Source organism: Salvelinus fontinalis, chromosome 38, assembly GCF_029448725.1.
Source record: "Salvelinus fontinalis isolate EN_2023a chromosome 38, ASM2944872v1, whole genome shotgun sequence".
Taxonomy (NCBI): Eukaryota; Metazoa; Chordata; class Actinopteri; order Salmoniformes; family Salmonidae; genus Salvelinus; species Salvelinus fontinalis.
The window spans coordinates 35,706,585-35,728,907 of NC_074702.1; the positions used below are offsets into that span (position 1 = coordinate 35,706,585).

Genomic DNA, 22,323 nt, shown 5'->3' on the forward strand with positions numbered 1-22,323 from the left:
CAGAGAGCTACAGACTAGGTCACATTCAGGGCATTCCACTCCATAAACCAACAGGCTAGGTCACATTCAGGGCATTCCACTCCATAAACCAACAGGCTAGGTCACATTCAGGGCATTCCACTCCATAAACCAACAGGCTAGGTCACATTCAGGGCATTCCACTCCATAAACCAACAGGCTAGGTCACATTCAGGGCATTCCACTCCATAAACCAACAGACTAGGTCACATTCAGGGCATTCCACTCCATAAACCAACAGACTAGGTCACATTCAGGGCATTCCACTCCATCAACCAACAGACTAGGTCACATTCAGGGCATTCCACTCCATCAACCAACAGACTAGGTCACATTCAGGGCATTCCACTCCATAAACCAACAGACTAGGTCACATTCAGGGCATTCCACTCCATAAACCAACAGACTAGGTCACATTCAGGGCATTCCACTCCATAAACCAACAGACTAGGTCACATTCAGGGCATTCCACTCCATAAACCAACAGACTAGGTCACATTCAGGGCATTCCACTCCATAAACCAACAGACTAGGTCACATTCAGGGCATTCCACTCCATCAACCAACAGACTAGGTCACATTCAGGGCATTCCACTCCATCAACCAACAGACTAGGTCACATTCAGGGCATTCCACTCCATCAACCAACAGACTAGGTCACATTCAGGGCATTCCACTCCATCAACCAACAGACTAGGTCACATTCAGGGCATTCCACTCCATAAACCAACAGACTAGGTCACATTCAGGGCATTCCACTCCATAAACCAACAGACTAGGTCACATTCAGGGCATTCCACTCCATAAACCAACAGACTAGGTCACATTCAGGGCATTCCACTCCATAAACCAACAGACTAGGTCACATTCAGGGCATTCCACTCCATAAACCAACAGACTAGGTCACATTCAGGGCATTCCACTCCATAAACCAACAGACTAGGTCACATTCAGGGCATTCCACTCCATAAACCAACAGACTAGGTCACATTCAGGGCATTCCACTCCATAAACCAACAGGCTACGCTTTTAACCCTTTCTGAACACATTCTAACGTGCACTACCTGGCATTTGAAAGAGGATGGAAAGCTGCCATTTATTATGTTTCCAGTTTCACTGTCTGTTCTGTTGTTGCCATAGCTACGTGAGGCCTATATCATTGTAGCGTTCCTACAGAGAGAAGTATCACAGAGATGAAGATTGTCAGTTTGTTTCCATAGTTCTTGCAGCAAGTTGTGTCTTGCGTGAGGGCTCTTATCTAGGTTAATGAACAACCGGCTTGTAGAAACACATCCACTTCTTTTCCTTTTATCTCTAACACACATTCTAGTGGGAGATGTACAGTGACTGTTGATTAATGTGTAGGACTACTGAAGTAGAGCATCAGCAGTATAAAGCTCAGTAAAACAGCCTAGTTCCAAGCCAAGGTCTACAGTACATCAGAGTGGAGCGTGGTACATTGAGATGGTTCCAGCTACCCACAAACCTCCTTTCACCTCACCTGACACAGCCAGATTTGATCTATGCCTCACCAAACCTGCTAGTGACTATGGAATGACTAAAATGTGATTCAGCGTTGTTGACTAAAAGCTGTGGTTCTGTAAAGAACGCCCTTTAGGCTGCGGGCAAAAGATGTTGAACTTTTGACAAACTAATATTTGATGAATGCTAATACGATTCAATCTGTGATCAGTCTCTCTGTGGCCAAAGACTTAAGCATGTTGATTGAAGTTGTTTTTCTGTTTTTCTCAGGACTTCCAAAGCAGTACTACAGCCTGACATGGTTTCTTAGTCCCATCCTGGGCCTCATCCTCACCCCTCTCATTGGCTCAGCCAGCGACCGCTGCACCCTGAAATGGGGCCGCAGGAGACCCTTCATCCTGGCACTCTGTGTGGGGGTGTTACTGGGCGTTTCTCTATTTCTCAATGGGTCCCTCCTAGGTGAGCCTAGTACCCATTGGTACTTAGTACCTCCCTCAAAACTGTCTGAGTTCCAAATGGAACCCTATTCCTTATAAAGTTCACTACTTTAGACCAGAGCCATAGAGTCCTGTGGGCTGTGGTCAAAAGTAGTGCCCTATAAAGGGAATGGGCACTATTTAATCATCATGTATTGGAAATCTGAAACTCCCTTAGAAGCTCATGTTTTCTGTATTGTAAAATGATTCTTTAATGAAAGCGCTATGCTAAATAAATAGAATGCATTATTCTGTGTGCTCTAGGATTAGCCCTTGGGGACGTTCCCAGCAGTCAGCCCATTGGGATAGTGCTGACCGTGCTGGGTGTGGTTCTACTGGACTTCAGTGCAGACGCCTCAGATGGGCCTATCAGAGCCTACCTGTTGGATGTAGCCGACACAGAGGAGCAGGACATGGCCCTCAACATACATGCCTTCTCTGCAGGTACACTATGCTGCCGTAGTTGTATTGGCTCCTTCTCAATAGTCTGTCCTTGATTCCTTGTGTCCTCTCCTCCTCACCTCCTCAAACATTCGGGAGGGAAGGAAGAAGAGAATTTAAAAACCCTACAAGCGCATTTCCTCTCCTCATATCCTGTCCTCTTTCTGCACTTCATCTGATGTTAGGAGGAGGAGGAGGAGGAGGCAGGGAGAGGACAGGAGGAGAGGACACTAAGACACTTGATCTCTATGTAACTGGGGGGGTGAATGCCAAATCCACTAACAGTTATTATTGCTCAATGTTACGTTAAAAGAGCTATCAGTCATGTCTTGATTCAGTTTTAATGTGATTTCATGTTGAAGCCGGTGTGTATGATTGGTGGAGCTACATGTTTGGAATGTGAGGTCACATGGCGCCCCCTCTAAACAAATACAATCTTTACTTTTATTGGTCACGGTTGCTCACGTGATGATTCCCTGAGGGGAATAAACAAAAACATAAGAACTCCTTTATCATTGGTATTTTGAGCACCGAACAACTCATAAAGTGGCTAACTCTAACATTGTTTTGACATTGTGTATTTGGCAGGGCTGGGAGGAGCGGTTGGCTACGTGCTGGGTGGCTTGGACTGGACCAGCACCATCCTGGGCACGGCCTTCAAGTCCCAGGAGCAGATCCTGTTTGTGTTTGCTGCCGTCATCTTCACCATATCTGTGATTCTACACATGTTCAGTATCAAGGAGGAGAGTTTTGAGGCTCGTGGTGACACTCCGGGAGAGGGAGACTCCGATAGCCTGTCCTCCTCAGGGAAACTGAAGGGGGGCTTGGCGGGGCCTCGTAGTATACCTCAGCTGGATGTTATAGGAGAGGAGGACACCCAGTCAGAGAGAGAGCTCTTCATCAACGTGGACAGGGTGAGGAGTAAGAGCGACTCGGTGCTGGCCATGCCTGACGCCACCATCGAGCTGGACTCAGACCTGGACCAGGACGGTCATTTCCTGGCAGACATTGAGCCCTCCATCTTTCAGGACTACCCCCAAGATTTCTACCCTGGCACCCCTCAGAGACACTACAGTAGATGGGGCATCCAGGACCAGGAAGTCCCCCAGCCCGAGGCTCAGGCAGACCGCCAGCTGCCCCTCTTCCACCAGGACCCCTCCCCCTACTACAGCAGGGAGCACATGTTGCTCAACAACCAGACCAACCAGGGAGCCAAGTGCCTCAACGGGGCCTCAGTGGTCCCGGCCGTCCCCTCCAACCACACGGCCCACGGGGCCAACAGCCAGGGCCGTATGCCAGGCCTGAGGCCGTCCAACACCAGCGCCACTGCCGGGGCACGCCGCTTCCCCCACACCTTCTACCGCCAGCCGTCATTTACATTCTCTTACTATGGCCGCGTGGGTTCAGCACGATACCGCCACCGCAGAAACACCATGGGTAATCCGGCCGGCGCCAACCTCCGCATCAAGACCTCGCAGAGCATGAACGACATCTACGAGCACATGCAGCGGCGGCAGCAGAGGAGGGAGCTCCAGCAGAGCAGCACCACACTGTCCAGCAGTGACTCTGAGAGTGACGACGGGGACGAGGAGGGCACCACGGTCAAGCTGCTGTGGCTGTCCATGCTGAAGATGCCCCCCCAGCTGCTGAGGCTCTGCGTCTGTCATCTCCTCACCTGGTTCTCCATCATCGCTGAGGCAGTCTTCTACACAGACTTCATGGGACAGGTCATCTATGATGGAGAACCCACAGTAAGAACCTGTCCAGTCCTCCATTGTAATTCATTGTTTATTGTAGTTCATTATAGTTTGTAGTTTATTTCAGTAAGAGAATGAGAACTCTTCTTTTATTTGTCCATCTTTCCTCAATAATCTACTGTTCCTGTTTTCCTTCCTTCTCTTACTACTCTTCTTTCATATTCTCTGTCCCCCCTCTGCAGGACAGGGAACCCTCTGAGAATCACTAGGTCTCTGTTTCGCCTCTGCAGGACAGGGAACCCTCTGAGAATCACTAGGTCTCTGTCCCCCCTCTGCAGGACAGGGAACCCTCTGAGAATCACTAGGTCTCTGTCCCCCCTCTGCAGGACAGGGAACCCTCTGAGAATCACTAGGTCTCTGTTTCTCCTCTGCAGGACAGGGAACCCTCTGAGAATCACTAGGTCTCTGTCCCCCCCTCTGCAGGACAGGGAACCCTCTGAGAATCACTAGGTCTCTGTTTCTCCTCTGCAGGACAGGGAACCCTCTGAGAATCACTAGGTCTCTGTTTCTCCTCTGCAGGACAGGGAACCCTCTGAGAATCACTAGGTCTCTGTTTCTCCTCTGCAGGACAGGGAACCCTCTGAGAATCACTAGGTCTCTGTCCCCCCTCTGCAGGACAGGGAACCCTCTGAGAATCACTAGGTCTCTGTCCCCCCTCTGCAGGACGGGGAACCCTCTGAGAATCACTAGGTCTCTGTTTCTCCTCTGCAGGACAGGGAACCCTCTGAGAATCACTAGGTCTCTGTCCCCCCTCTGCAGGATAGGGAACCCTCTGAGAATCACTAGGTCTCTGTCCCCCCTCTGCAGGACAGGGAACCCTCTGAGAATCACTAGGTCTCTGTCCCCCCTCTGCAGGATAGGGAACCCTCTGAGAATCACTAGGTCTCTGTTTCTCCTCTGTAGGACGGGGAACCCTCTGAGAATCACTAGGTCTCTGTTTCTCCTCTGTAGGACGGGGAACCCTCTGAGAATCACTAGGTCTCTGTTTCTCCTCTGCAGGACGGGAAACCCTCTGAGAATCACTAGGTCTCTGTCCCCCCTCTGCAGGACAGGGAACCCTCTGAGAATCACTAGGTCTCTGTCCCCTCTCTGCAGGACAGGGAACCCTCTGAGAATCACTATGTCTCTGTTTCTCCTCTGCAGGACAGGGAACCCTCTGAGAATCGCTAGGTCTCTGTTTCTCCTCTGTAGGACGGGGAACCCTCTGAGAATCACTAGGTCTCTGTTTCTCCTCTGCAGGACGGGGAACCCTCTGAGAATCACTAGGTCTTTGTCCCCCTTCTGCAGGACAGGGAACCCTCTGAGAATCACTAGGTCTCTGTCCCCCCTCTGCAGGACAGGGAACCCTCTGAGAATCACTAGGTCTCTGTTTCTCCTCTGCAGGACAGGGAACCCTCTGAGAATCACTAGGTCTCTGTTTCTCCTCTGCAGGACGGGGAACCCTCTGAGAATCACTAGGTCTCTGTTTCTCCTCTGCAGGATAGGGAACCCTCTGAGAATCACTAGGTCTTTGTCCCCCTTCTGCAGGACAGGGAACCCTCTGAGAATCACTAGGTCTCTGTCCCCCCTCTGCAGGACAGGGTACCCTCTGAGAATCACTAGGTCTCTGTCCCCCCTCTGCAGGACAGGGAACCCTCTGAGAATCACTAGGTCTCTGTCCCCCCTCTGCAGGACAGGGAACCCTCTGAGAATCACTAGGTCTCTGTTTCTCCTCTGCAGGACAGGGAACTCTCTGAGAATCACTAGGTCTCTGTCCCCTCTCTGCAGGACAGGGAACCCTCTGAGAATCACTAGGTCTCTGTTTCTCCTCTGCAGGACGGGGAACCCTCTGAGAATCACTAGGTCTCTGTCCCCCCTCTGCAGGACAGGGAACCCTCTGAGAATCACTAGGTCTCTGTCCCCCCTCTGCAGGATAGGGAACCCTCTGAGAATCACTAGGTCTCTGTCCCCTCTCTGCAGGACAGGGAACCCTCTGAGAATCACTAGGTCTCTGTTTCTCCTCTGCAGGACGAGGAACCCTCTGAGAATCACTAGGTCTCTGTCCCCCCTCTGCAGGACAGGGAACCCTCTGAGAATCACTAGGTCTCTGTCCCCCCTCTGCAGGATAGGGAACCCTCTGAGAATCACTAGGTCTCTGTCCCCTCTCTGCAGGACAGGGAACCCTCTGAGAATCACTAGGTCTCTGTTTCTCCTCTGCAGGACGAGGAACCCTCTGAGAATCACTAGGTCTCTGTCCCCCCTCTGCAGGACAGGGAACCCTCTGAGAATCACTAGGTCTCTGTCCCCCCTCTGCAGGACAGGGAACCCTCTGAGAATCACTAGGTCTCTGTTTCTCCTCTGCAGGACGGGGAACCCTCTGAGAATCACTAGGTCTCTGTCCCCCCTCTGCAGGATAGGGAACCCTCTGAGAATCACTAGGTCTCTGTCCCCTCTCTGCAGGACAGGGAACCCTCTGAGAATCACTAGGTCTCTGTTTCTCCTCTGCAGGACGGGGAACCCTCTGAGAATCACTAGGTCTCTGTCCCCCCTCTGCAGGACAGGGAACCCTCTGAGAATCACTAGGTCTCTGTCCCCCCTCTGCAGGATAGGGAACCCTCTGAGAATCACTAGGTCTCTGTCCCCCCTCTGCAGGATAGGGAACCCTCTGAGAATCACTAGGTCTCTGTCCCCTCTCTGCAGGATAGGGAACCCTCTGAGAATCACTAGGTCTCTGTCCCCCCTCTGCAGGACAGGGAACCCTCTGAGAATCACTAGGTCTCTGTCCCCCCTCTGCAGGATAGGGAACCCTCTGAGAATCACTAGGTCTCTGTCCCCCCTCTGCAGGATAGGGAACCCTCTGAGAATCACTAGGTCTCTGTCCCCCCTCTGCAGGACAGGGAACCCTCTGAGAATCACTAGGTCTCTGTTTCTCCTCTGCAGGACAGGGAACCCTCTGAGAATCACTAGGTCTCTGTTTCTCCTCTGCAGGACAGGGAACCCTCTGAGAATCACTGGGTCTCTGTTTCTCCTCTGCAGGACAGGGAACCCTCTGAGAATCACTAGGTCTCTGTCCCCCCTCTGCAGGACAGGGAACCCTCTGAGAATCACTAGGTCTCTGTTTCTCCTCTGCAGGACGGAGAACCCTCTGAGAATCACTAGGTCTACTGATAAGGGCTCAAGTTATTTTAAATGCCAATGTAATGTTTTTAATGGGACAAAATGTTAAATCTGATAATATGCACAATTCTGTGGTGCAAATTGCTTTAGGAGTTTCTGGACTTTCTGTACTTCTGTCTTCTCTATCTAGGCTCCTGCTAACTCCACTGAACTGCAGCACTACCATAAAGGAGTCCAGATGGGCTGCTGGGGACTGGTTGTCTATGCTGCTACCGCTGCAGTCTGCTCAGGTAGGTCCTACTCCTTAGAGAAATACACAGTGTGGACAGCAACGTGTACAGTGTGGACAGCAACGTGTACAGTGTGGACAGCAACGTGTACAGTGTGGACAGCAACGTGTACAGTGTGGACAGCAACGTGTACAGTGTGGACAGCAACGTGTACAGTGTGGACAGCAACGTGTACAGTGTGGACAGCAACGTGTACAGTGTGGACAGCAACGTGTACAGTGTGGACAGCAACGTGTACAGTGTGGACAGCAACGTGTACAGTGTGGACAGCAACGTGTACAGTGTGGACAGCAACGTGTACAGTGTGGACAGCAACGTGTACAGTGTGGACAGCAACGTGTACAGTGTGGACAGCAACGTGTACAGTGTGGACAGCAACGTGTACAGTGTGGACAGCAACGTGTACAGTGTGGACAGCAACGTGTACAGTGTGGACAGCAACGTGTACAGTGTGGACAGCAACGTGTACAGTGTGGACAGCAACGTGTACAGTGTGGACAGCAACGTGTACAGTGTGGACAGCAACGTGTACAGTGTGGACAGCAACGTGTACAGTGTGGACAGCAACGTGTACAGTGTGGACAGCAACGTGGACAGCAACGTGGACAGCAACGTGGACAGTGTGGACAGCAACGTGTACAGTGTGGACAGCAACGTGTACAGTGTGGACAGCAACGTGGACAGTGTGGACAGCAACGTGGACAGCAACGTGTACAGTGTGGACAGCAACGTGTACAGCAACGTGTACAGTGTGGACAGCAACGTGTACAGTGTGGACAGCAACGTGTGTACAGTGTGGACAACAACGTGGACAGCAACGTGTACAGCAACGTGGACAGCAACGTGTACAGCAACGTGGACAGCAACGTGTACAGCAACGTGGACAGCAACGTGTACAGCAACGTGGACAGCAACGTGTACAGTGTGGACAACAACGTGTGTACAGTGTGGACAACAACGTGTGTACAGTGTGGACAACAACGTGGACAGCAACGTGTACAGCAACGTGTACAGCAACGTGGACAGCAACGTGTACAGTGTGGACAGCAACGTGTACAGCAACGTGTACAGCAACGTGGACAGCAACGTGTACAGTGTGGACAGCAACGTGTACAGTGTGGACAGCAACGTGGACAGCAACGTGTACAGCAACGTGGACAGCAACGTGTACAGTGTGGACAGCAACGTGTACAGTGTGGACAGCAACGTGTACAGTGTGGACATTAACGTGGACAGCAACGTGTACAGTGTGGACAGCAACGTGGACAGCAACGTGTACAGTGTGGACAGCAACGTGTACAGTGTGGACAGCAACGTGGACAGCAACGTGTACAGTGTGGACAGCAACGTGTACAGTGTGGACATTAACGTGGACAGCAACGTGTACAGTGTGGACAGCAACGTGGACAGCAACGTGTACAGTGTGGACAGCAACGTGTACAGTGTGGACAGCAACGTGGACAGCAACGTGTACAGTGTGGACAGCAACGTGTACAGTGTGTACAGTGTGGACAGCAACGTGGACACAGTGTGGACAGCAACGTGGACACAGTGTGGACAGCAACGTGGACACAGTGTGGACAGCAACGTGGACACAGTGTGGACAGCAACGTGGACACAGTGTGGACAGCAACGTGGACACAGTGTGGACAGCAACGTGGACACAGTGTGGACAGCAACGTGGACACAGTGTGGACAGCAACGTGGACACAGTGTGGACAGCAACGTGGACACAGTGTGGACAGCAACGTGGACACAGTGTGGACAGCAACGTGGACACAGTGTGGACAGCAACGTGGACAGCAACGTGGACACAGTGTGGACAGCAACGTGGACACAGTGTGGACAGCAACGTGTATATCAAAGAGTGAGGACTTGACTCACAACCAGTATAGTGAGTACTAAGTACATGCTACTTAATGCAACTCATTTGTGCCAACTCAATTATGTTGTATTTGTTGACAGCTGTGCTCCAGAAGTACCTGGACAACTACGACCTGAGCATTAAGGTCATCTACATCCTGGGTACTCTGAGCTTCTCCCTGGGAACCGCCGTCATGGCCATCTACCCTAACGTCTACGTTGCCATGGTGATGATCAGCACCATGGGCATCATCTCCATGAGTATCTCCTACTGTCCCTACGCTCTGCTGGGCCAGTACCACGAGAACAAGCAGGTGAGGATCACTGTGGAATACCATAGATCACTATACACTGAGTGTACAAAACATTAGGAACACCTTCCTAATATTGAGTTGCAGCCCCCCCCCCCCCCCCCCCCCCCTTTGCCCTCAGAACAACCTCAATATGTGGGGCTATGGACTTTGCAAGGTGTCAAGTGTTCCACGGGGATGCTGGCACATGTTGACTCCCATGTTTCCCACAGTTGTAAAATTAGCTGGATGTACACTTTCAAACTGGTCATATTGTTAATAAAAATGACTTTATATGGATATGATGTTGCTCATTCTAGGCCAATGTGATGATAATTGAGTTAGGCTATTACCTAGTTCCAATCTTTGGACTGATGTGAGGGATTAGTAAAAAGAAATCCCTCTGTCTTTACCGCAGTACATCCACCACAGTCCGGGGAAGTCGCGACGAGGCTTCGGCATTGACTGTGCCATACTGTCGTGCCAGGTGTATATTGCCCAGATCCTGGTGGCGTCTGCGCTGAGCACGGTGGTGGACGTGGTGGGCAGCGTGCGGGTCATCCCAATGATGGCCTCTGGAGGCTCCTTCCTGGGCTTCCTCACCGCCACCTTCCTGGTCATCTACCCAGACTCCTCCACTCCCACCACTACGCAGGACCAGGAGGGGTATGGAGAGGATGGGGCTCCGGCCCTGGTGGCCCCAGAAGCAGGCCCTAGTGGTAGCAGTATGCAGGAGCCAGTAGTCCTTCTCAAAATGTCACCTAAGGGCAGCAGCAGCACGACAAACTACGAGTCCACTATTTAACAAAGAAGAAGAGGGGCAAGGACAAAATACTGCATCTCAATAGTCATAAAGTGGCTTCCTCTCTTTGTCTCCTTTTAATCTGCACAGATATCTAGTGAAGAAAGACAGTGACCAAACCTTAACACTCACTAGTCACATGAGTTCCAGTGGGATGGACTGTTCCAATATACACGTTGTGCATTTCTTGACATATGGCTGTTTTTCTTTTCCTCGTGGGGTTCTAATGTTTGTGGTTTCACTGATATGCGTCCCAAATAGCACCCTACTCCCTTTTATAGTGCACTTTTTACCTGGGTCCATAAGGCTCTGGTCAAATGATGTGCACTAAATAGGGAATAGGGTGCCATTTGGGACTCATTCACAGTTTGAAAGGCCTGCAGGAAGCAATATCAGACTCCGTATCCACCTCATACACAGGATCTAATGCTGGACTCTCTTCTTTACTCATGGGATCTAATGCTGGACTCTCTTCTTTACTCATGGGATCTAATACGGGACTCTTTTTTTACTCATGGGATCTAATGCTGGACTCTCTTCTTTACTCATGGGATCTAATACGGGACTCTTTTTTTACTCATGGGATCTAATGCTAGACTCTCTTCTTTACTCATGGGATCTAATGCTGGACTCTCTTCTTTACTCATGGGATCTAATACGGGACTCTTTTTTTACTCATGGGATCTAATGCTGGGCTCTCTTTTTTTACTCATGGGATCTAATGCTGGACTCTCTTTTTTTACTCATGGGATCTAATGCTGGACTCTCTTTTTTTACTCATGGGATCTAATGCTGGACTCTCTTCTTTACTCATGGGATCTAATGCTGGACTCTCTTCTTTACTCATGGGATCTAATGCTGGACTCTCTTCTTTACTCATGGGATCTAATGCTGGACTCTCTTTCTTAAACGTGATTTGGACTTTTTCTGTAGATGGTTGTTTAGACTGCACGTGAATATTTTCACTCCATTTCTAAATTGAGAACATGTTTTATTGATATTATTTTGTGATTGTACAAAATGGTTTGAGTGACCGATCAACTTTTTTAGAGCAAACTTAGTTTCCCCACAGACGGAATGCTATAGGAGTCCCTATGTTACTGTGACCTCACTAAAGATGCTGCAGCCACAGAAGATCCAGTTCAGAACAGTATAGGAGTCTCTCTTACTATGACCTCATTAAAGATGCTGCAGCCACAGAGGATCCAGTTCAGAACAGTATAGGAGTCTCTGTTACTATGACCTCACTAAAGATGCTGCAGCCACAGAGGATCCAGTTCAGAACAGTATAGGAGTCTCTGTTACTATGACCTCATTAAAGATGCTGCAGCCACAGAGGATCCAGTTCAGAACAGTATAGGAGTCTCTGTTACTATGACCTCATTAAAGATGCTGCAGCCACAGAGGATCCAGTTCAGAACAGTATAGGAGTCTCTGTTACTATGACCTCACTAAAGATGCTGCAGCCACAGAGGATCCAGTTCAGAACAATATAGGAGTCTCTGTTACTATGACCTCATTAAAGATGCTGCAGCCACAGAGGATCCAGTTCAGAACAGTATAGGAGTCTCTGTTACTATGACCTCATTAAAGATGCTGCAGCCACAGAGGATCCAGTTCAGAACAGTATAGGAGTCCCTATGTTACTGTGACCTCACTAAAGATGCTGCAGCCACAGAGGATCCAGTTCAGAACAGTATAGGAGTCCCTATGTTACTGTGACCTCACTAAAGATGCTGCAGCCACAGAGGATCCAGTTCAGAACAATATAGGAGTCTGTTACTATGACCTCATTAAAGATGCTGCAGCCACAGAGGATCCAGTTCAGAACAGTATAGGAGTCTCTGTTACTATGACCTCATTAAAGATGCTGCAGCCACAGAGGATCCAGTTCAGAACAGTATAGGAGTCTCTGTTACTATGACCTCATTAAAGATGCTGCAGCCACAGAGGATCCAGTTCAGAACAGTATAGGAGTCTCTGTTACTATGACCTCATTAAAGATGCTGCAGCCACAGAGGATCCAGTTCAGAACAGTATAGGAGTCTCTGTTACTATGACCTCATTAAAGATGCTGCAGCCACAGAGGATCCAGTTCAGAACAGTATAGGAGTCTCTCTTACAATGACCTCACTAAAGATGCTGCAGCCACAGAGGATCCAATTCAGAACAGTATAGGAGTCTCTCTTACTATGACCTCACTAAAGATGCTGCAGCCACAGAGGATCCAATTCAGAACAGTATAGGAGTCTCTCTTACTATGACCTCACTAAAGATGCTGCAGCCACAGAGGATCCAGTTCAAAATAATATAGGAGTCTCTGTTACTGTGACCTCACTAAAGATGCTGCAGCCACAGAGGTTCCAGTTCAAAACAATATAGGAGTCTCTCTTACTATGACCTCACTAAAGATGCTGCAGCCACAGAGAATCCAGTTCAGAACAATATAGGAGTCGGTCTCTTACTGTGACCTCAGTATGCCACAGAGGATCCAGTTCAGAACAATATAGGAGTCGGTCTCTTACTGTGACCTCAGTATGCCACAGAGGATACATTACCTGTTATAAACACCCTTCACTAACTCTCTTTCTTCTGTCTATTGACATGTATATCATGAAAACACTCAGGGCTATTATACAGCACAGACAATATGATGTCCAGGTTACACCAAAAGTCCAAAGAACCATTCAGGACGTTCCTTTTTGTAGGTCATATTTGCCATTTACTGGGTTGAGTGGCCTATAGCCTACTGTTTACATGACAGAGTTGGAGAAACGTTATCAGCCTTAAGATAATCAAATCCTGAAGTGATGATGCTTACATTCTAACACATATCAATATTTTGAAAAGGGAAAATGTTGTAAACCTCGATTATAGTATGCTGCATGGAAGAATACTAGATTTCATACTACAACTAGTCATTAAAAATGGTCTATGATCATAAGATGCCTTTGGGCCCATCCAGCATTGAAGAAACCCTACACTGTACTGTGCTACAGTGAGTAGCCCTCTGTTCTGAACCATCTGTTCCACAGGGTAACGTATAAGAAAGGATATTGCTCTGTATGTTTTTACATTTAACAACTGCAAAAGCTGCACAATAAACTTTAAGAACTTTAAGAGAGGACAGTGTGTGTGTCATTATTTATCTGGCAGAACATTCATGCAAATCGGTTGAGAAATCTATATAGAGATTAAGTCCCAAACGGCACCCTATTCTCTATGTAGTGTGCTACTTTTGACTAGAGTCCTACGGGGCATGTACATCTAATGAGCTGTGTGGGCCTAGAAGGTGTTCCCAAGCCCAGAGTGTTGGGTTTAGGAGTTGTTCCATCTACGCGAGGTGGTAGATAGCCAGGGTTGTATTCACTAGGAACCAAATGGAAGTAAAGGCGGAAACGGGGACGGACCTACCTGAATTTATCCAATAAAAAAGTGTCCTGTTGCAAAGCGTTTTGGAGGTGTTCTCAAATGAAGAGGATTCATCATCACAGCCAGCAGAAACATCTGGCGCTAGAAAGTGGGAAAATGAACTTTTTGGTAAAGTTTTCTTGTCAACTGCTGTAATTTGAGGTTTGGTTGTAATGGGGAAAATATAAATGTCTAACTGGTTGTGAATAGTTTTAGTTTGGGAATGTGTGCAAATTAGAAATTAAATTGGTCACACTCAAGTATCAATCTTTATAATATAAATTATCTCAACATTTTGGTTTCAAAGTCGAGCAAAGATTTTGTCAAAGTGGAAATGTTATATTCCCTTCTGCTGCTGACCCTGCTGCTGACCCTGATAACTAACCTGCTGATCCTGTTAACAACTAACCTGCTGACCCTGATAACAACTAACCTGCTGACCCCTAACCTGCTAAACCTGTTAACAACTAACCTGCTGACCCTGATAACAACTAACCTGCTGACCCTGATAACAACTAACCTGCTGACCCTGTTAACTAACCTGCTGACCCTGTTAACAACTAACCTGCTGACCCTGATAACAACTAACCTGCTGACCCCTAACCTGCTAAACCTGTTAACAACTAACCTGCTGACCCTGATAACAACTAACCTGCTGACCCTGATAACAACTAACCTGCTGACCCTGTTAACTAACCTGCTGACCCTGATAACTAACCTGCTGATCCTGTTAACAACTAACCTGCTGACCCTGATAACAACTAACCTGCTGACCCTGTTAACTAACCTGCTAACCCTGTTAACAACTAACCTGCTGACCCTGTTAACTAACCTGCTGACCCTGATAACAACTAACCTGCTGACCCTGTTAACAACTAACCTCCTGACCCTGATAACAACTAACCTGCTAACCCTGTTAACAACTAACCTGCTGACCCTGTTAACAACTAACCTGCTGACCCTGATAACAACTAACCTGCTAACCCTGATAACAACTAACCTGCTGACCCTGATAACAACTAACCTGCTGATCCTGATAACAACTAACCTGCTGACCCTGATAACTAACCTGCTAACCCTGATAACAACTAACCTCCTGACCCTGATAACAACTAACCTGCTAACCCTGTTAACAACAAAGCTGCTGACCCTGTTAGCAACTAACCCGCTAACCCTGTTAACAACTAACCTGCTAACCATGTTAACAACTAACCTGCTGACCCTGTTAACAACTAACCTGCTGACCCTGATAACAACTAACCTGCTGACCCTGTTAACTAACCTGCTGACCCTGTTAACAACTAACCTGCTGACCCTGATAACAACTAACCTGCTGACCCTGATAACAACTAACCTGCTAACCCTGTTAACAACTAACCTGCTGACCCTGATGACAACTAACCTGCTGACCCTGTTACCAACTAACCTGCTGACCCTGATAACAACTAACCTGCTGACCCTGTTAACTAACCTGCTGACCCTGTTAACAACTAACCTGCTGACCCTGATAATAACTAACCTGCTGACCCTGATAACAACTAACCTGCTGACCCTGTTAACAACTAACCTGCTGACCCTGATAACAACTAACCTGCTGACCCTGATAACAACTAACCTGCTGACCCTGATAACAACTAACCTGCTGACCCTGATAACTAACCTGCTGACCCTGATAACAACTAACCTGCTAACCCTGTTAACAACAAAGCTGCTGACCCTGTTAGCAACTAACCCGCTAACCCTGTTAACAACTAACCTGCTAACCATGTTAACAACTAACCTGCTGACCCTGATAACAACTAGCCTGCTGACCCTGTTAACAACTAACCTGCTGACCCTGTTAACTAACCTGCTAACCCTGTTAACAGCTAACCTGCTGACCCTGTTAACTAACCTGATGACCCTGATAACTAACCTGCTGACCCTGATAACAACTAACCTGCTAACCCTGTTAACAACAAAGCTGCTGACCCTGTTAGCAACTAACCCGCTAACCCTGTTAACAACTAACCTGCTAACCCTGTTAACAACTAACCTGCTGACCCTGTTAACAACTAACCTGCTGACCCTCTTAACAACTAACCTGCTGACCCTGATAACAACTAACCTGCTGACCCTGTTAACTAACCTGCTAACCCTGTTAACAACTAACCTGCTGACCCTGTTAACAACTAACCTCCTGACCCTGATAACAACTAACCTGCTAACCCTGTTAACAACTAACCTGCTGACCCTGTTAACAACTAACCTGCTGACCCTGTTAACAACTAACCTGCTGACCCTGTTAACAACTAACCTGCTGACCCTGTTAACAACTAACCTGCTGACCCTGATAACAACTAACCTGCTGACCCTGATAACAACTAACCTGCTAACCCTGATAACAACTAACCTGCTGACCCTGTTAACAACTAACCTGCTGACCCTGTTAACTAACCTGCTGACCCTGTTAACAACTAACCTGCTGACCCTGATAACAACTAACCTGCTGACCCTGATAACAACTAACCTGCTGACCCTGTTAACAACTAACCTGCTGACCCTGATAACAACTAACCTGCTGACCCTGATAACAACTAACCTGCTGACCCTGTTAACAACTAACCTGCTGACCCTGATAACAACTAACCTCCTGATCCTGTTAACAACTAACCTCCTGACCCTGATAACAACTAACCTGCTAACCCTGTTAACAACTAACCTGCTGACCCTGTTAACAACTAACCTGCTGACCCCTAACCTGCTAAACCTGTTAACAACTAACCTGCTGACCCTGATAACAACTAACCTGCTGACCCTGATAACAACTAACCTGCTGACCCTGTTAACTAACCTGCTGACCCTGTTAACAACTAACCTGCTGACCCTGATAACAACTAACCTGCTGACCCTGTTAACTAACCTGCTAAACCTGTTAACAACTAACCTGCTGACCCTGATAACAACTAACCTGCTGACCCTGATAACAACTAACCTGCTGACCCTGTTAACTAACCTGCTGACCCTGATAACTAACCTGCTGACCCTGATAACAACTAACCTGCTGACCCCTAACCTGCTAAACCTGTTAACAACTAACCTGCTGACCCTGATAACAACTAACCTGCTGACCCTGATAACAACTAACCTGCTGACCCTGTTAACTAACCTGCTGACCCTGTTAACAACTAACCTGCTGACCCTGATAACAACTAACCTGCTGACCCTGTTAACTAACCTGCTAAACCTGTTAACAACTAACCTGCTGACCCTGATAACAACTAACCTGCTGACCCTGATAACAACTAACCTGCTGACCCTGTTAACTAACCTGCTGACCCTGATAACTAACCTGCTGATCCTGTTAACAACTAACCTGCTGACCCTGATAACAACTAACCTGCTGACCCTGTTAACTAACCTGCTAACCCTGTTAACAACTAACCTGCTGACCCTGTTAACTAACCTGCTGACCCTGATAACAACTAACCTGCTGACCCTGTTAACAACTAACCTCCTGACCCTGATAACAACTAACCTGCTAACCCTGTTAACAACTAACCTGCTGACCCTGTTAACAACTAACCTGCTGACCCTGATAACAACTAACCTGCTAACCCTGATAACAACTAACCTGCTGACCCTGATAACAACTAACCTGCTGATCCTGATAACAACTAACCTGCTGACCCTGATAACTAACCTGCTAACCCTGATAACAACTAACCTCCTGACCCTGATAACAACTAACCTGCTAACCCTGTTAACAACAAAGCTGCTGACCCTGTTAGCAACTAACCCGCTAACCCTGTTAACAACTAACCTGCTAACCATGTTAACAACTAACCTGCTGACCCTGTTAACAACTAACCTGCTGACCCTGATAACAACTAACCTGCTGACCCTGTTAACTAACCTGCTGACCCTGTTAACAACTAACCTGCTGACCCTGATAACAACTAACCTGCTGACCCTGATAACAACTAACCTGCTAACCCTGTTAACAACTAACCTGCTGACCCTGATGACAACTAACCTGCTGACCCTGTTACCAACTAACCTGCTGACCCTGATAACAACTAACCTGCTGACCCTGTTAACTAACCTGCTGACCCTGTTAACAACTAACCTGCTGACCCTGATAATAACTAACCTGCTGACCCTGATAACAACTAACCTGCTGACCCTGTTAACAACTAACCTGCTGACCCTGATAACAACTAACCTGCTGACCCTGATAACAACTAACCTGCTGACCCTGATAACAACTAACCTGCTGACCCTGATAACTAACCTGCTGACCCTGATAACAACTAACCTGCTAACCCTGTTAACAACAAAGCTGCTGACCCTGTTAGCAACTAACCCGCTAACCCTGTTAACAACTAACCTGCTAACCATGTTAACAACTAACCTGCTGACCCTGATAACAACTAGCCTGCTGACCCTGTTAACAACTAACCTGCTGACCCTGTTAACTAACCTGCTAACCCTGTTAACAGCTAACCTGCTGACCCTGTTAACTAACCTGATGACCCTGATAACTAACCTGCTGACCCTGATAACAACTAACCTGCTAACCCTGTTAACAACAAAGCTGCTGACCCTGTTAGCAACTAACCCGCTAACCCTGTTAACAACTAACCTGCTAACCCTGTTAACAACTAACCTGCTGACCCTGTTAACAACTAACCTGCTGACCCTCTTAACAACTAACCTGCTGACCCTGATAACAACTAACCTGCTGACCCTGTTAACTAACCTGCTAACCCTGTTAACAACTAACCTGCTGACCCTGTTAACAACTAACCTCCTGACCCTGATAACAACTAACCTGCTAACCCTGTTAACAACTAACCTGCTGACCCTGTTAACAACTAACCTGCTGACCCTGTTAACAACTAACCTGCTGACCCTGTTAACAACTAACCTGCTGACCCTGTTAACAACTAACCTGCTGACCCTGATAACAACTAACCTGCTGACCCTGATAACAACTAACCTGCTAACCCTGATAACAACTAACCTGCTGACCCTGTTAACAACTAACCTGCTGACCCTGTTAACTAACCTGCTGACCCTGTTAACAACTAACCTGCTGACCCTGATAACAACTAACCTGCTGACCCTGATAACAACTAACCTGCTGACCCTGTTAACAACTAACCTGCTGACCCTGATAACAACTAACCTGCTGACCCTGATAACAACTAACCTGCTGACCCTGTTAACAACTAACCTGCTGACCCTGATAACAACTAACCTCCTGATCCTGTTAACAACTAACCTGCTGACCCTGATAACAACTAACCTGCTGACCCTGATAACAACTAACCTGCTGACCCTGATAACAACTAACCTGCTGACCCTGATAACAACTAACCTGCTGACCCTGATAACAACTAACCTGCTGACCCTGATAACAACTAACCTGCTGACCCTGATAACAACTAACCTGCTGACACTGATAACTAACCTGCTGACCCTGATAACAACTAACCTGCTAACCCTGTTAACAACAAAGCTGCTGACCCTGTTAGCAACTAACCTGCTAACCCTGTTAACAACTAACCTGCTAACCCTGTTAACAACTAACCTGCTGACCCTGTTAACAACTAACCTGCTAACCATGTTAGCAACTAACCTGCTAACCCTGTTAACAACTAACCTGCTGAACCTGATAACAACTAACCTGCTGACCCTGTTAACTAACCTGCTAACCCTGTTAACAACTAACCTGCTGACCCTGATAACTAACCTGCTGACCCTGTTAACTAACCTGCTGACCCTGTTAACAACTAACCTGCTGACCCTGATAACAACTAACCTGCTGACCCTGATAACAACTAACCTGCTGACCCTGTTAACAACTAACCTGCTGACCCTGTTAACAACTAACCTGCTGACCCTGATAACAACTAACCTGCTAACCCTGTTACCAACTAACCTGCTGACCCTGATAACAACTAACCTGCTGACCCTGATAACAACTAACCTGCTGACCCCGATAACAACTAACCTGCTAACCCTGTTACCAACTAACCTGCTGACCCTGATAACAACTAACCTGCTGACCCTGATAACAACTAACCTGCTGACCCTGTTAACAACTAACCTGCTGACCCTGATAACAACTAACCTCCTGACCCTGTTAACTAACCTGCTGACCCTGTTAACAACTAACCTGCTGACCCTGATAACAACTAACCTGCTGACCCTGTTAACTAACTGGCTAACCCTGATAACAACTAACCTGCTGACCCTGATAACTAACTTGCTGACCCTGATAACAACTAACCTGCTGACCCTGATAACTAACTTGCTGACCCTGATAACTAACCTGCTGACCCTGTTAACTAACCTGCTGACCCTGATAACTAACCTGCTGACCCTGTTAACTAACCTGCTGACCCTGATAACTAACCTTCTGACCCTGATAACTAACCTGCTGACCCTGATAACTAACCTTCTGACCCTGATAACTAACCTGCTGACCCTGTTAACTAACTGGCTAACCCTGATAACAACTAACCTGCTGACCCTGATAACTAACCTGCTGACCCTGATAACTAACCTGCTGACCCTGATAACTAACCTTCTGACCCTGATAACTAACCGGCTGACCCTGATAACTAACCTTCTGACCCTGATAACTAACCTGCTGACCCTGATAACTAACCTTCTGACCCTGATAACTAACCTGCTGACCCTAACACTGTTAATTAACAGGGTATTTGTGTACAAATGGAGGATAGGTAATGAATGCACCTTTACATATCAAAATGCTAACCCTCCCCAAATGTGTGCAACTGTAATTAAAATAACCAGCAGTGGTTGCCTTTGAAGAAGCGGAATCTTTATACCTTTATTGCGACTTTGTTAAAACACTACATTTAAATTGAGTGTTGTTGCATTGTTACAATGTTGCAAATTGCTCACTAGATGGCACTATAACAGAGTCGATAGAGAAACCGAATGAGTCTTCTGACATAATTTAATATCGCACTTTTGTTAAGTAGGCAATGCAGCTTCTTAACTTCTACGACAGCAAATTAGAATGCACAAGGTTTTGAATTCTTTACAAAAGTAGGAGCATCTGCATTTTTCCAGTGCGCATGATTTTGTATCCTTTCTGAAAGCAGGAAGCATCACGCTGTTAATCGCTGTCAGACTGATAACAGCATTTTCTGGGAAGGTCAATTCAACTGCATTGTTTACAAAGGTGTTTTGATTGTCTCTTTCGGTGGCTACAAATTCATTCAAACGAATTTCAGTGACTTTGGCCCGTGATCGTGGATTACCGAAGGACCAACAGGTTGGTGAAGATCATTACTTTGCATTTGAAGTAAATGAGTTAAAGACTAACTTTCTGTTTTGACAATTTATATTTTTATATGTAGCTGAGCTACCTTCTATATTTTACGACAACATGAATATGCTTTGACAGTGATGTATGCACGGTAGCTATTGATTGACACACAACATGGAATTTGATCATCACATGCTCTTGGCCTATAAAGGTATCTTGGCTCTTTCAGTCTGGCTTGTATGGAAAGAATGCGGAGGTAATCAATGTTGCCAAGTTTTCCAGAGACACCAATTCATCAATGGAAACTTAATGCATTGTATGTCAGTCAAACAGTACTGAACAGGCTGGGAAAATGGGGAGATAAGGGGATTGAGCAGACAAAAGGAGTGTCAGATTTGAGCCTATTTCACTGTAACGCATTCATTTTTGTGCTGCTTCTAATTGTCTAGTTAAGACTACAGCTGCAAAGGACTTGTGACACAAGCTGCTGAAATCACATAAAGCATTTCATGGTTTCAGTTCTGCAGCTATAATGACGTGATGCATGTGTATAATATGAACGCTTGTTGCTCTCATATGCACAGCTATGCGGGAACTGGTGACAGGTCGCTTTTCAGACAGGACCATTAGAAAATCACACCTCTGTTGTAGATGCCAAAGGGATATGTGTGCAGTTACTAAGTTTTTTTTATTACTTTTTTTTTAAATCTAAAAAGTAATTTATTTTCAATACAGTAGCACTAGGCCACCCACCCATCATAAAGTGAACTGTGCCACTCCTCAATAGAGTGTTTTCAGTGACCTATTGAAGGGTATCTCTATCTACAGCACACATGAATCCAATGTGCCCAGAAATTCCCCTCAAGCAGGGAAATTCAATTAAAGTTGGTTTAACTTGTATCTCCTGAGGTGGCTGCCTTTACAGAGGAGACGAGCTTGTACTTTACATGACTACAGCTGTATTTCCTCCAACTCTGCTTTGTTGTTTGGTGAGGTGATGCCATAGTTCCTTTTTGAAAAAAAGGTGTGTGTAGGTAAGTAAGTAAAGAAATAAAACAACAGTAAAAAGACATTTGGAAAAAGAGTAGCAAGGCTATATACAGACACCA

At 47.1% G+C, this 22,323-nt stretch overlaps 1 protein-coding gene across 1 annotated transcript; it reads left to right on the forward strand.

The window, feature by feature from the left end:
* Positions 1-824: 824 nt before the first annotated feature.
* On the forward strand, positions 825-13,623 carry LOC129837641 (solute carrier family 45 member 4-like). Its single transcript, XM_055903958.1, has 6 exons — positions 825-1,959; positions 2,241-2,420; positions 3,006-4,168; positions 7,461-7,560; positions 9,526-9,737; positions 10,132-13,623. The coding sequence occupies exons 1-6, from the start codon at positions 1,680-1,682 to the stop codon at positions 10,516-10,518; spliced, it is 2,322 nt and encodes a 773-aa protein (XP_055759933.1). The 5' UTR covers positions 825-1,679; the 3' UTR covers positions 10,519-13,623.
* The last annotated feature ends 8,700 nt before the right edge of the window (positions 13,624-22,323 follow it).

Coding starts and splice junctions, on each gene's coding strand:
- LOC129837641 (XM_055903958.1), top strand. CDS start 1,680: ATGAATGCTAATACGATTCAATCTGTGATCAGTCTCTCTGTGGCCAAA. Junction 2,421..3,005: donor CATACATGCCTTCTCTGCAG/GTACACTATGCT, acceptor TGTATTTGGCAG/GGCTGGGAGGAGCGGTTGGC. Junction 9,738..10,131: donor AGTACCACGAGAACAAGCAG/GTGAGGATCACT, acceptor TCTTTACCGCAG/TACATCCACCACAGTCCGGG.